The sequence below is a fragment of the Acomys minous genome (genome assembly GCF_964271855.1).
Source record: "Acomys minous genome assembly, chromosome: 18".
In the NCBI taxonomy this organism is placed as follows: Eukaryota; Metazoa; Chordata; class Mammalia; order Rodentia; family Muridae; genus Acomys; species Acomys minous.
This window is the reverse complement of record NC_140501.1, coordinates 64,098,454-64,111,935: the sequence shown is the minus strand read 5'-3', so window position 1 is coordinate 64,111,935 and position 13,482 is coordinate 64,098,454. Positions and strand designations below refer to the sequence as shown.

Below are 13,482 nucleotides of genomic sequence, written 5' to 3'. Positions count from 1 at the left end.
ATTTCTGTCATAACCTCATGTCTCACCAGCTCATTTGGGAAGAGACCAAGAAAGAGAAGAATTAAGGGAAGAGGTTATGCATTACAATGTTCAGAACCACCATTTAGGAAGAAGAGGCATTTAGGTTAACAGTTCATAAGATAATTCTAGGAGAACCTAAGCCAAAGAGACAGCTGAAGCTAGTGATATAATTTATCTTTATTGCTGTAACTTGAGGTTTCTCTATGCATCGTATAGGACAGTAGGGACAACAAGGTGACACACAGAAGCCACAGGAAGTTGAAGAGGTTAAGGTTAGAGTGAGATTACATCCTTGAGACTGGCGTTTCTCAGTTAGGGTTGGAATAACAGAGCATGGAAGAAAGCGAGGGGCAGAGATTCTAAGAGCCAGATAGATGGCTTCTGATCTCAAACTACAGGGGTGACCTGACCCAATTCTCAGTGTGCAGACACAGGCCCCGCTCCTGCCTTGGGCCCCCTTCTCTGCTTAGGCCACCACGTCCTTCAAGGCAGCTCCCAGCTCTGGGAAGGCATACTGGTAGCCGGTGGCCAGTGTCCGCCGTGGGACCACTTTCTGGCCTTCCAACAGCATGGTAGCACGTTCTCGTCCAAAGACTGCTTGCACCACGGTGCTGGGGACGGGTATGACCGCTGGGCGGCCCAGGGCGGCACCCAAGGCTTGGGCGAACTCGGCATTGGTAGTGGTAGATGCTGGAGCCACTCCGTTCAGGACTCCTTGGACATGGTTTGCTTCTAGGGCGTGATTCAGAATTCCTGCCAGGTCACCGATGTGTATCCACGGGAAGAACTGGTGACCTGAACCAATGGGGCCTCCTAGGCCCAGGCGGAAGGGCAGGAGCATGTGTCCAATGGCACCGCCCCCACGGCCCAGCACAACCCCTAAAGCAGACAAGAGGGGTGGCACAGGAGGGTTGCTTAGCCTTGGAAATCTGTACCACTCTAATTTCTCTTTCCTTCCTCACTCTCCCCCGTGTGGACTGGGGTGGATGGAGCTGAGGGTTGTGGGTCTTCTTGGGACTTTCCCTCTGTCGGTTAGCTAGGATGATGCCCCGTCACTGTAAGCTCAGCTCTCCTCAGCCCAGAGACCTTCCGCTCTGCCCGGCTCCCAGGCCCACCGTCCTCACCTGAACGGACCACAACCTGGCGCGTAGACTCCCCAGGAAGCCTGGCCGCCGCCTCCCATTTGGTTACCAGGTTGGAGAAAAAGTCAAAGTCCCCTCCTGGGCTGTCCTCATCATACTCCTCTGTTAGGCTTGGCTGGTAGTAAGCTGTCACGGAAGAGCACTCGTTTGCTCTGGTGGTCTCTGTCCTGCTCCTTAGCCCCGGTCTCCCTGACCCTCTCAACGAGCCATGATTGTTTTCCCCTTGAGTGTCCCCACATGTCCCTGCCTGGAAGACTAGCCTTTGGCTGCCAGGCTCTGTGCAGAGGCTGCTGGCTTGTAGTAGTTAGGCACAGAAACTTGGGTGCCAGGCTGCTTGGGCTCCACCATCCCTGACACCCGTGACTTTTTTTTTTTTTTTTGGCAAGTTACCTCTCTGTATGAAAAATCTGTATCTTCAATATGGGAGTAACTGTACCTACCTCATAAGGCTATTGCAAGGATTAAACAATATCACATGTGTAAAATACTTAGTACAGTGGCTTACTGATCACACTTGAATTCTCTGCAACTGTTTGGTCCCAAAGGTGACACAACAGTAGGGGTCTCTTCGTAAAGAACTGGGGTGCAAAAAGCAAGGGGCTTGGGTGTAAGGAGCCTTTTTCAGCTGCAGGACCGGTACCACCCCTTTCTCTGTGGGCTTCCAATAAGGGCTCCCAGCTTTCAGTCTCGAGCCAAGTACACACCCCACTCCCATTCTGTCCTTCCACACCCATAAAGACCACACAGCGGAAACACAAGAGGTCAGGAGACACCTGCGTGGCTGGAGGGCCTAGGAAGCTACCCCAGGAAAGGACGCATGCTAGCCCCAAGTGCCCGAGCCGCTTTCTCTGGTCTTCCTGGCTCCCTGTTAATGTTAAGGGGCTGGTGATTTGGAGGGGGGGGCATACCTACACCTGTGACTAGTATCCAAGCCTGGGGTGGGTGTGCAGCTTTGGTGATGGCGTTAGCTAGCAAGTGGGTGGTATCCAGGCGGCTGGTAAGAACCTCTTTTTGGAAGGCTGCATTCCATCTGCAGAGATGAAAAGAAAAGCTCAGAAGTACAGACATGCCCCTAAGCCGGATCCTCACTCATCCTGTTCCCATCCCTGCCAGCCAGTTGTTCTATGTTTGTCGTAATGCATAGCTCCGGGTGGCTAAGAAAGGTAACACCCCCCCATCCCCCACGATAGGCTTGGACTGTATGTATCTCTTTACCCACAACACTGGGCGTCATTAGACACAGGTATAGAGCAGGCTCCAAGACTCAAGGGGGGCACGTGCACAGTGTATGTCTATGATGCACAGCGCCCAGGAGTGGACCTTCTCCCCGCTGTGCTGGTGACATCTGCTCTTCGGGGGCCCTGCTAACCTTCGGAGAGGGTTGAGGATGTTCTCTCCAGCCAGGTTGATGACAACATCGCAGAGGGGCAGCCCTGCCCTACTGAGCTCACTCTGTTGGGGGAAAGCACAGCGCCTGCTGCTGATGGTCCCCTCCCGCACAAATTACCCTCCCAACTTCCACAAGCTGGACATACCCACGTGACTCGACCTGGCCCAGGCTGTCTGGAGACCAACGTAACTTCGTGACCCCTGGCTTTCAGCAGCTGGCTTAGGGCTGTCCCAATGAATCCCGTCCCGCCACCTGATGGGGGGGGGGGGAAGCACAAACTGTTCACTCAGAGGGTGGGGGCAGGCCATCTGCGGGCCGCCCCTTAGGGGTTTGGTCCCATCTCACACAAGTCCTCTCTTCTCCACCCCGCCCCGCGGTGCAGAGGTGACACAGGGCACGGGGTTTCAGAGATTCAGCTTTTTGGGCTGGGGAACCAAGGCTAGGTTGTCTGCTTAGGAGATTGCGCCTTGTGGGCATGTTCTCTCAGCTCTCGACCGCAGCCTAAGCCCGCCCGCCCGCCCTTCGCTCTCAACCCTCCCTCACCTACAAGCACCCGCATAGTGACAGGGAGCTAGCGCGCCTGCGCGAGATTTAAATACGGGACGTGATTACCCGCCTCACCTCACGCGGATTTCAGGACTAGGTGTGCCCCGCCCTCCCCCACCCGGAAGGAGTCATAGCAATAGCGAAGGGCGGAACGTTTCTCTGGGAAGAGAAGTGGAGTAAGGGAGCAAGAAGTGCAGAAAGGATCCGCTCCTAAAGAAAACCAGCACAACTCTAGGCCACAGAGTTGCTGGGCGCTTGTTCAATGGTGGCCGCAGCACTGGAATTCTGTCTTCCTTGATCTTTTCTCACTGTTGTGCCTCCTCCTGCCGGCGCCCGGAGGTGCCAAAGTTTCCTGCCCAGTAGATCTGCACACCCTGCCCTTGCTTCCGCAGCTGAGAGTCTCACAAACGTGCTTTCCACACTCTGCTTCCCAGTTCACTCCATTTCCGGGCTCTGCGGGAACACGCATTGGCCAAGTTTCCACCAAGTCTAAAGCCCAGTTTTACATAATTTTCATTGGTCGCTCAGCCAGAGTCACTGCCTACGTGCCCTCTCTTCCTTTTGGAAATGCTGCATTTTGGGCCTCAGTGGAAGCCATATTGTCTTCTGTGACTTTAAGAACCAATTTTGGCATCTCTTGCTGGCTCTGTTTTAAGTCATGTTTTGTTTTTGATTGTTTTTCGAGACAGGGTTTCTCTGTGTGTAGCTTTGGCTGCCTCTGCATCCCAAGTGTTGTGCTTAAAGGCGAGCGTCTGGCCCTTTAAATTCTTTTTTTGGTTTCCAGACAGGGTTTCTCTGTGAAATAGCCCTGTCTGTCCTGGACTCACTTTGTAGACCAGACTGGCCTCCAACTCACGAAGATACATACACCTGTCTGCCTGGCTCTCTTTAAATTCTTAAACTGTAGCTAATTGTTCCTAGCTGGATGCTAGGACCCTATTTTCTCACTCTATTCTTCCTTGCTTGCCCCTCCCTCTTTTTGTTCTCAGCTCATCTTTGTTCTTGAGTGTGTGTGTGTGTGTGTGTGTGTGTGTGTGTGTGTGTGTGTGTGTGAGAGCGCGTGTGCACGCTTGGAAATAGTATTGCCCTATCACCCTCCACCTTAATCTCTGAGACAAGGCCTCACAGAACCTGGAGCTTACAGTTGGCTAGCCTGCTGCCCAGCCGCAGGGTTCTGCTGTGCTGGCTGAGATTGCAGGTGCTGGCTACAGCCCGCTTTATAGATCCAGCTTTTCACGTAGCTGGCCGAGCTCAGAATTCAGGTCCCCTTGATGTCTGTGCAGCAAGCCATCCACCCACTGAGCCATCTCAGGTCTCTTTTCAGTCACCATCATCCTGGCTGCCCACAACACACGAGCCTGTACATCACCATCTGTATTGGTGATGGACATCTATGAACTCAGCCTCTAATTTTCCATAGAACCCCTCAAACCTATGTAATTCAGATCTTGAGTTCCTGATGCCCATAAAAACCTTTTTATATCTCTCATTGAAAAACAAAACAAAAACAAACAAACAAACAAAAACTTGTGTGGGGGGGTTGGAGAGATGGCTCAGACGTTAAGATCACTGTCTGTTCTTCCAGAGGTCCTGAGTTCAATTCCCAGCAATCACATGGTGGCTCACAACCATTTACAACGAGATCTGGTGCCCTTTTTTGGAGGGCAGGCACACATGCAGGTAGAACATTGTATATATAATAAATATCTTTTTAAAAAAGTGTGTGTGTGTTGCCTTCATGTATGTCTCTGTAACGTGTGGGTGCCTGGTGCCCTCCGAGGCCAGAAGAAGGGATAGGATTCCTGATACCTGGAGTTACAGTTTGTTAGCTGCTGCGTGCACGCTGCCCCTCCAGCCCAGGTTTACCGGAAGAGCACCAAGTGCTCTAAAGTCCCGAGCCATCGCTCCAACATCTCTAGCTCTCTGGTTGCCTGAAGTCAAGTTGACTTCTATGTGCTAAGTGTCTCTCCGATCTTTCTCTGTCTCTGCTGGCTACAACCCTCATGCCAGCTATTCTTGTCTAATTTCCCATACACTTTCCCAATGGGCTTCTTGATATTTTGAGTTTTTCTGTACATACACATTGAAAGCTGAATGGTCTTTGGATAACGCATGACAAGGCCACTGTGCCGCGTGTAATATGTTCTAAGAATGCCCACGAGTACAGAATTGGTAAGCCAGGTGAAACATAACTCTCCTCCGCCCCCCTGCCCCCAGGTTAACAACACTGCCAACTTATTTAGAAAACTAAAGCATCGTTGGGCCTGGGCCTCTGCTAAAGATACATTGCCTTCTTGTACGTTCATTTCCTTTTGATTTGTCTGTACATATAAGCTGCCTTTCTCATTGCTGGGACCAAAGTAACCGGAGGGAGGAAGTGGTTCTTTTGGCTCACAACTTGTGAGGGTCCAGCCCATCACAGCATGGAAGGTGTGGTGGGCGGAGTTGGAGGTGTCTAGTTGGGAGACACAGAGCGATGGATGCTGGTGCAGTTTACTTCTTCCTGTTGCTTGAGTCTGGGGCTCCAGCCTCTGGGATGGTGCAGTTCACAGCCAGGGCGAGTCTTCTCTTTTCAGTTAAGCTTCTCAGGAAAGGCCCTCACAGGCATACATACGTAAATGTGTGTCTCCTTGGCGACTTCAAATCTAGTCAAGCTGACAGTGAAGATTCAGCCAACATGCTTGTCTTCAGCGGGGAGCTGTAGGCCTGGCTTAGCCAGAATTCCACACACCCTGATATTTCCTCACAGCTATAATATTAAATAGAAAATGGAAGTTGCAGAAGTATTTACACTATAGTTTTGCTTAAGTATTAAAAACCAGCCAAACTATGATATTTTTTTAATAAGTAGACTTGGAAAAGTACAAATAAATGCATAAAGATCAAGGAGAAACTCTGCATTTGCCCGTGGAGGTGGACTATGAACGGAAGTAGTGGTACCCAGGGGATCCACTTCTTAGATCGAGCGATGGGTCCAGGGTACTTATTTAATTAATCTTGTTATGGTGTAAGATATGACAAAAGCACACGGATTAAAATTATAGCCATATTTTAGATGTGCAAAAAAAAATATAACTTTGCATAACTTTAATTTCTTCCCCCTCCCTCTTCCTCTTTCTTCAACACAGTCTCAGTCTGTAGCCCAGACCGGCTTCAGATTCATAGCAATCCTCCTGCCTTAGCTCCCCACAATCTGGAATCACAGGCTTAAACCACCATGTGCAGCTTGTAAGTTTACTTGCTGTAAATAATTTGCTGACAAACATTTCTAGTGGAACAAACTTAGCTGACCTGACAAACGACACTGTGATCATTAATTTAAAAAATTGATTTCTTCTTTTTTTTTGGAGGTGGCAGTGGTAAGTTTTTAATTTTTTTTTAGCACGCATTGTCCCTCTTCTTTGCTTCCCACAGTCACACGGGTGTGGCGGGTCATTTGGTTAGGCGTTTACTCATCAGTGCCTTCTCAGATGGATCTTGTTTCGTCTGTTTTTGAATATTTCCTTGTGGAGTCATCTAAGGCACAGCTGCTGAAGCCATGTTTTGGGGCACAGTGACCTGGCCTCTGCCCTATACATCCTGGCAAGTGCTCTACCTGGGTTCTATTGCCAGCCTCTTTTAAAGTTTTATTTTGAGACATGGTCTCATTAAATTGGTGAGACTGGCCTTGAACTCAGTTCAATAGCAGCAGCAGCAGCAGCAGCAGCAGCAGCAGCAGCAACAACAACAACACTTCTTTGTTATGGTTTTAGGAATTTTACAATATCTGTTTCCTTGTCTGTGAAAGAAACACAACAATGCTACTTGCTTCATACAGTTGTTATGGAGATTAATAAGTATCTTGAAAAAAAATCTTAGGGAGCTGGAGAGATGGATCATGGGTTAAGAGTGCCTAATGCTCTTGCAATGGACCCCGTTTCAGTTCCCAGCACCCACATGGTACCTCACAAATATTTGTAACTCCAGTTGCAGGGGATCCAATGCCCTCTTCTGACTTCCAAGGGCACCAAGCATGTAAAATGGCACACAGACATATATGCAGATAAGACATTCATATACATAAAAGAGAAATAAGTAAATCTTTCAAAAAAATCTTAGAATAGTTCAGAGCATGTTTAGTAAATGTCAATCATCTTCATCACCATCACCAGATGAAGTTCCTGCTGAGCGTGGTGGTGCACACCTTTAATCCCAGCACTCGGGAGGCAGAGGCAGGTGGATCTCTGTGACTTGGAGGCCAGCTTGGTCTACAAAGAGAGTTCCAGGACAGCCAGGGCTCTGTTACACAGAGAAACCCTGTCTTGAAAAACAACAACAACAACAACAACAACAACAACAACAACAAAAGAAAGAAAGAAAGAAAGAAAGAAAATAAAAGAAAAAAGGTAATATGAGGCAGAATTCTGAAACTCTGGGAGAAACTTGATGGGGTCCTTTTGTGGCAGACGTGTTTTCTAAAGATGGCTGCAGCAATGGCTTATTTTCACTTGTGCCAATCAGGATATGAAATATCTGTTTCTTCCTTTGAGCTCAGATGGGTGCTCAAGGGCGGTGACTTCCACGACTAGGATGTAGAAATGTCACACACTTCCATTTTACTGCTTTGAGAACCATCCATTAACCTTCAAGAAGGCCAAAACTCACCTGCAGAGAGAGACAACACAGGTGCCACAGTTGAGGGTCCAGCTGACAGCCTAACAGGAGTCCCAGTCAACAGCAGAAGCAGCCGCCAGATGTGTGGATGGAGAAGCTGCTCGGTGCCTCCCATTCCTATTGAATCAGCCTCAGCCTTTGAGTCTTCCTGGATTGGGGTGTGGGGTGGGAGGCATTAGAAATTATGCTGCAGAGATCTGTATGAATTATTATTATTATTATTATTATTATTATTATTATTATTATTATTATTATTATTAACAAGGTTTCTCTGTGTAGTCTTGGCTGTCCTAGACTTGCTTTGTTGACTAGGCTGGCCTCGGATTCACAGTGATCCGCCTGCCTCTGCCTCCCGAGCTGTATGAATTCTTAACCCATGCAAAAATACCATGGGTTTAATTTTTTTTCTTCTTCTGAGACAGGGATTCTCTGTGTCCCTGGCTGTCCATGAACTCTATTTGTAGATCAGGCTAACCTGGAACTCACAGAGACCCGCCTGCCTCCCGAGTGCTGGGCCAAAGGCTTGTACCGCTGCAGCCCTGGTCTCGCGCAGCTTAGGTTGGCCTGGGATTTGCCATATAGTAGAGGATGCCCTTGAATTCCTGATCTTCCTGTTTCTGCCTTCCAGGTGATGAGATTACAGCTGGGTGTTGGAACTCCCAGTGTCAGCAGATGTTTTATTTTGATACTTTGAGCAGTTTGTAGCATAGTACCAGCAACTGGGTACTCAAGGTCAACCATTAAAGGAGAGTTAACAGTGTAGCAAAGATATACAGGGAGGTGATGCCAGGCCCAGCCAGGTGGCAGAAATCATCCTCACTTCAGTCTAGTCATAGATTACTTAAAATTAAGTACTTAGTTATTTAAGATTACATAGATTTAGCAGAAAATCTGGTGTCCTTAGCAGCATATCTGGTTAGTAGAGGCTGAGTGGGAGGTGACTAACTGGATGCAACTCCAGAGTGAAGGGTCAGCAAGCATGCGGAAGCACCTGGAAGCAGAAGACATGAACGGCCTGAGAGGCAGAGCTGTTAAGTGAATGTGGCTGCCTGCCCTAAATCCACATCCACCCGCCATGGACCATTTGCTGATTGTATGACGTAATGCACCCTTGGGACTTGTTTTAGACCCAGATGAACAAAATGTATCCGTTGACCTCCTATCTGATGTCCTCTTTAGGGAACCATGGGTGAGTAGATGAGGTGGTGAGGAGTAAAATATACTTTTATTATTTAAGATTTTTGTGGATAAAACAGTAAAACACACATAAAAAAAGTGGAGATACTTTCTATTACACATCACCTGACTTGACTGAGGAGGATAGTGAGTTAAAAATGGCGTAGGAGAAGCTGTTGATGCTGTGCAGACAGTACTACTTAAGGAGACAAACAGCTGCAAAGGAAAGCTGGAACCTTTAAAAGCAGTGGCTATTCTTTCTTTTAATTTGATTTTCTATTTTATGTGCACAGATTATGAATGTTTTGCCTTCATGTGTGTCTGTGTGAGGGTGTTGGATCCCCTGGAACTGGAATTACACATAGTTGTGAGCTGCCATGTGGGTGCTAGGAATTGAACCCTGGTCCTCCGGAAGAGAGCCTCGGCTCTCAAGGACTGAGCTATCACTCCAGCACCAGACAGTGGCCTTCCTTAAAAGGCCAGATCCCATAGCCAGAAGAATCCCAGCCACACTCCCTGCAGCTTGGTCTCTGAGAAGGACCGCTAGGAAGCTGTTCGGTGACGTCATTAAATTCTCCTAAATCCTGGTCCTAACCAGTCCCAGTTTCTTCTACGGTCGGTGTGTACCACTTAAGCTGAGTTGAAGTAAATCTTTGCATGTGAAACTTCTCATCATCCTGGGGAGGACATGAAAGGCAGGCATTTCTTGTTTGGGGGTTTCTCTAACCCCCCGCCACATCTCTCTCATGGTCTCCATCTCCCTCCCTTTTTCCCTCCCTAACAGACTTACTCTCACTCTCAATGGAGCTTCTCTCAGATTCTAAGGGAGGCCACTCCCTCCTTTAAGGCCCATCATGTTTCTGACTCAACTGTATTGTTTTCCTTTCTAATGCTCCCTCCTTTGGGACCCAATCTGGAGGCCCTTTCTCTGGGTAAACATCATTTCTGAAGTATAATTATGGGTCAGCTTCCTTTCTAGAGCCAAGAGTTGCTGCTTCAGTTATTGCATTTCCCAGCTAGGCTGTTATAAATAGGCCAGGTGTTAGCTGTAGTTCTTTTAGTAATAGTGTTTATGCCCTCTTAGATTCAACATCCCAAAGGGTGATGGAGCCGAGTAGAAATAGGAAAGTTAGCTAATAAAAAACTGAAAAATGGATATTAAAAGGCAGCAGACACAGGCTAAATTTAACGAATTAAACTTTTCTAGGTGACTAAGAAACAAAACAAAACAAAACAAAACACCAAACTTCCTTCCTGATTGGCCAACCTAGTCTAAAAGGCTGTGAAGATCAAAAAGGAACCTTGTAGAAACCTGCAGGGTGTGGTGGCTCATATTTTCTATCCTAGCATCTGAGGGTCCAAGGAGGCAGAGGCAGGCTGAACTCTGAATTTAAAGCCAGCTTGGTCTGTACACTGAGTCCCAGGATAAATACTGAGATCTTGTCTCAACAACAACCCCTAAAACTGAAGACAAAAGAAAGGTCACCAAAGAGCAAGAGTTTAACGCTAGCTAGCTAGGGATTAAGTAACTAAAAATACTTGCAGGGACTGAGAATCAGACACAGCAAACAGTCTTTGAATACAGTGTAATGCTCATAAAACTAAAGAGGACAGCACAGATGGCGAGCACATTTCCTGTAATTGTTAGTGGCCAGGTGAGACAGACACTGTTAGGAGCAACATATTATCATTGTCAGGGGCTGACAGTCCTTTAGAAGGTTAGAATGTGCCTTCGCTATTGCTTCTCTTTTTGTTTTAGCTAAGACACATTGGAGAAACTTACAAGGAACTGGCCGAAATCACTGAGTCACTCTTACTCATTCTTTCTAGGTGTTGCACGGTAAGCTTGCTCATTCTGGGATTAAACCATCTAGCTGCCCTGAGCCTTCCATGTCTGCTTTGTTTGAGCCTGTGATTGAGCTGGGTGCATCTGGGAACAAGCCTGCCCTTATAGGTGCTGAGGAATCTTCCCGCTGAATATGTGTATTCAGTATTTCCCCAATAAAAGCACCCTGTTTCCTTTGGAGAAAAGACCACTTAGCAACTGAGCTACAGCACTGGCCATCCTTGCTGTACCCCGACCTCCACCCTGGTTGTGTTTATTGGCTTTCACTTACCGAGACTTGAACCTTCAGCGTTTGTTCATGGACCGACTTCCCTAGCCAGGAAACGGAAGCTTCCCATCAACTGTGTGTCTCTTCCTGCTCTACTTCCTCATCAAATGTAATGGTCATCTTAAACTTTTAAGATGATTAGCTTGTCTGTTCTGAAAGTTTATGTGTAAATTGATGTAATTCGTCTTTAAAATCTGCCCTTTTCAAATTGATCTAATTCAAGACCCAGCTATGCCATACCAGGAGCTATACTCCTGGACATGTACCCAAAAGATGCTCCATCCGCCCACTAGGACATGCTCAACTATGTTCATAGTGGCTTTATTCATAATGGCTAGAAACTGGAAACCACCTAAATGTCCTTCAGCGGATGAATGGATAAAGAAAATGTGGTGCATTTATTCAGTGAGTATTACTCAGTTGTTAGGGAAAAAGAGTGATATCATGAAATTTGCAGGCAAATGGATGGAACTAGAAAAAATATCATCCTGAGCGAGGTAACCCAGACCCAGAAAGACAAGCATGGTATGTACTCACCTTTAAGTGGCTATTAGCTATAAATAAAGGATAACCATGCTGCACTTCAAAGGCCTGGAGAGGCTAAGTAATAAGGAGGGCTCCAGGGAGGACACATGGGTCTTCCTGGTAAGGGGAAATAGATTTGTGGGTGGACTGCGGCCCGGAGGGGAGAGGAACAGGAGGGATCAGGTGGGGGAAGGGAAGAACTGAGGGAGAGAGTACAGGGAGAGAAGACTGGAAGAGGAGGCATTTAGGGGGCTATGTGTAAACCTAGTGCAGTGGAAACTTCCTGGAACCTATGAGGGTGCACATGAGAGAACTCCTAGTAATAAGAGGAGCCGGAACTGGCCATCTTCCATAACTGGCAAGGCTCCCAGTGGTGGGACTGGGACATCAACCCAGCCACAAAACCTTCCACTTGCACCTGCCCTACCTGCAAGATGTGCGGGGGCACTGGTGCCTCAGAGGTTGTGAGAGTGGCCAGCCAATGACTGGTCTTGCTTGAAGCCCAAGCCATGAGCGGGAACCCATGCCCGACACTGCCTGGATGGATAGGAGCCAGAAGCTGCATAGACCCCAACAATATTGACAAAACAAACATACAAACAACCCCTACACCTGAAATGATTGCTAATGATATTCTGCTATTCTCATAGATTAGTGTGTTGGCTCTGATCCTATTTTATTAGGAATTTATTAAAGGCATGTGCCTCCCTTACAACCCGACTACCCTAAATAAGAGGGAAGGAGATTAAGGAGAACAAGAATGAAGCCTTCTGGGTATCACTTTCGTTGTGCAATTCCCCTGGTGTACTTCTCAGGAGTCTAGCAGATCATCTGTCTGACAGAAGAAGCATCATCTGTGGACCGAACTTGGGGGTACCCCTGCTGCGTAGCCTTTGCCAAACCTCAAACTCCCGTGCCACAGGAATCTCTGATTTCTCTCTCTCTCCCCTCTACCCACTGATGGTCGATGATCCTCCATGGCCTCTGTCTTTCGTCTTGGGCTGATACTGCCTCCTCTGAGTCTATCTAAGATGTTTATCAGTTTGTAGAGATAAAGTCTCAGTGGGGTGGCAGCTTGGGGAACACTGTGGAACATGGGAAGAAGGGCTTGTTAGGAGGCACAGGGCTGGGGGACCCCGGCAGGAGGCACAGGGCTGGGGGACCCCGGCAGGAGGCACAGGGCTGGGGGACCCCGGCAGAGCATGGACTACAGAGTCAGCTAAGCAGGGCTCACAGGGGCTCAACGAGACTGAAGCAGCAATCGTGGAGCCTTCATGGGTCTGTGCTAGGTCCTCTGTGTACATGCTGGGGTTGAGGTGTCTGTGGGACTCCGGACAGTGAAAGGAGGGATGTATCTCTGACACTTTTGCCTGTTCTTGGGTCACTTTTCCTTTTACCGGGTTGCCTTGTCCAGCTTTGGTATGAGGTGTGTGCCTGGTCTTATTGTGATGTGTTATGCCGTGTTTGTTTGAGGAGCGGTGTGTGTAGGGGACTGAGAGGAATGGAGGGAGGGGAGGCTGTGGTCAGGATGCATTGTGTGAGAAAATAATAAGCTAAAAAAAGATCTGCAAGCCAGATCATGGTGGCGCAAGACTTTAATTCCAACACTTGGGAGGCAGAGGCAGGTGGGTCTTTGAGTTTGAGGTCAGCCTGGTCTACAAAGAGAATTCCAGGACAGCCAAGGCTACACAGAGAAACAAATAAACAAACAAACAAAAAAAGGAGGGGATGCTCACAGGTTAAGATCACAAACTGCTCTTCTAAAGGATGAGGGTTCAATTCCCAGCACCCACATGGCGGCTCACAACTGTCTGTATTTCCAAGATCTGACCTCACACAGACATACATGCAGAGAAAACACCAATATATAAAAAGTAAAAATAAATTGCCCTCCCCCCACCCCCCTGCCAAAATC

General features: G+C 47.9%; 1 protein-coding gene across 2 annotated transcripts; it reads right to left on the bottom strand.

Moving 5' to 3' along the window:
* Positions 1-180: 180 nt before the first annotated feature.
* SDR39U1 (short chain dehydrogenase/reductase family 39U member 1) lies at positions 181-3,170 on the bottom strand. 2 transcript variants are annotated; one of them, XM_084767623.1, is made up of 6 exons: positions 3,097-3,170; positions 2,699-2,805; positions 2,533-2,615; positions 2,072-2,193; positions 1,146-1,289; positions 181-900 (listed from the first exon to the last, which is right to left on the bottom strand). In XM_084767623.1, exons 1-6 carry the CDS (start codon positions 3,110-3,112, stop codon positions 488-490), a joined length of 885 nt encoding a protein of 294 aa, XP_084623749.1. In that variant the 5' UTR covers positions 3,113-3,170; the 3' UTR covers positions 181-487. The 2 variants fall into 2 exon arrangements, with proteins under 2 accessions (XP_084623749.1, XP_084623748.1); XM_084767622.1 differs by lacking the exon at positions 3,097-3,170 and adding an exon at positions 2,901-3,051.
* Positions 3,171-13,482: the final 10,312 nt, after the last annotated feature.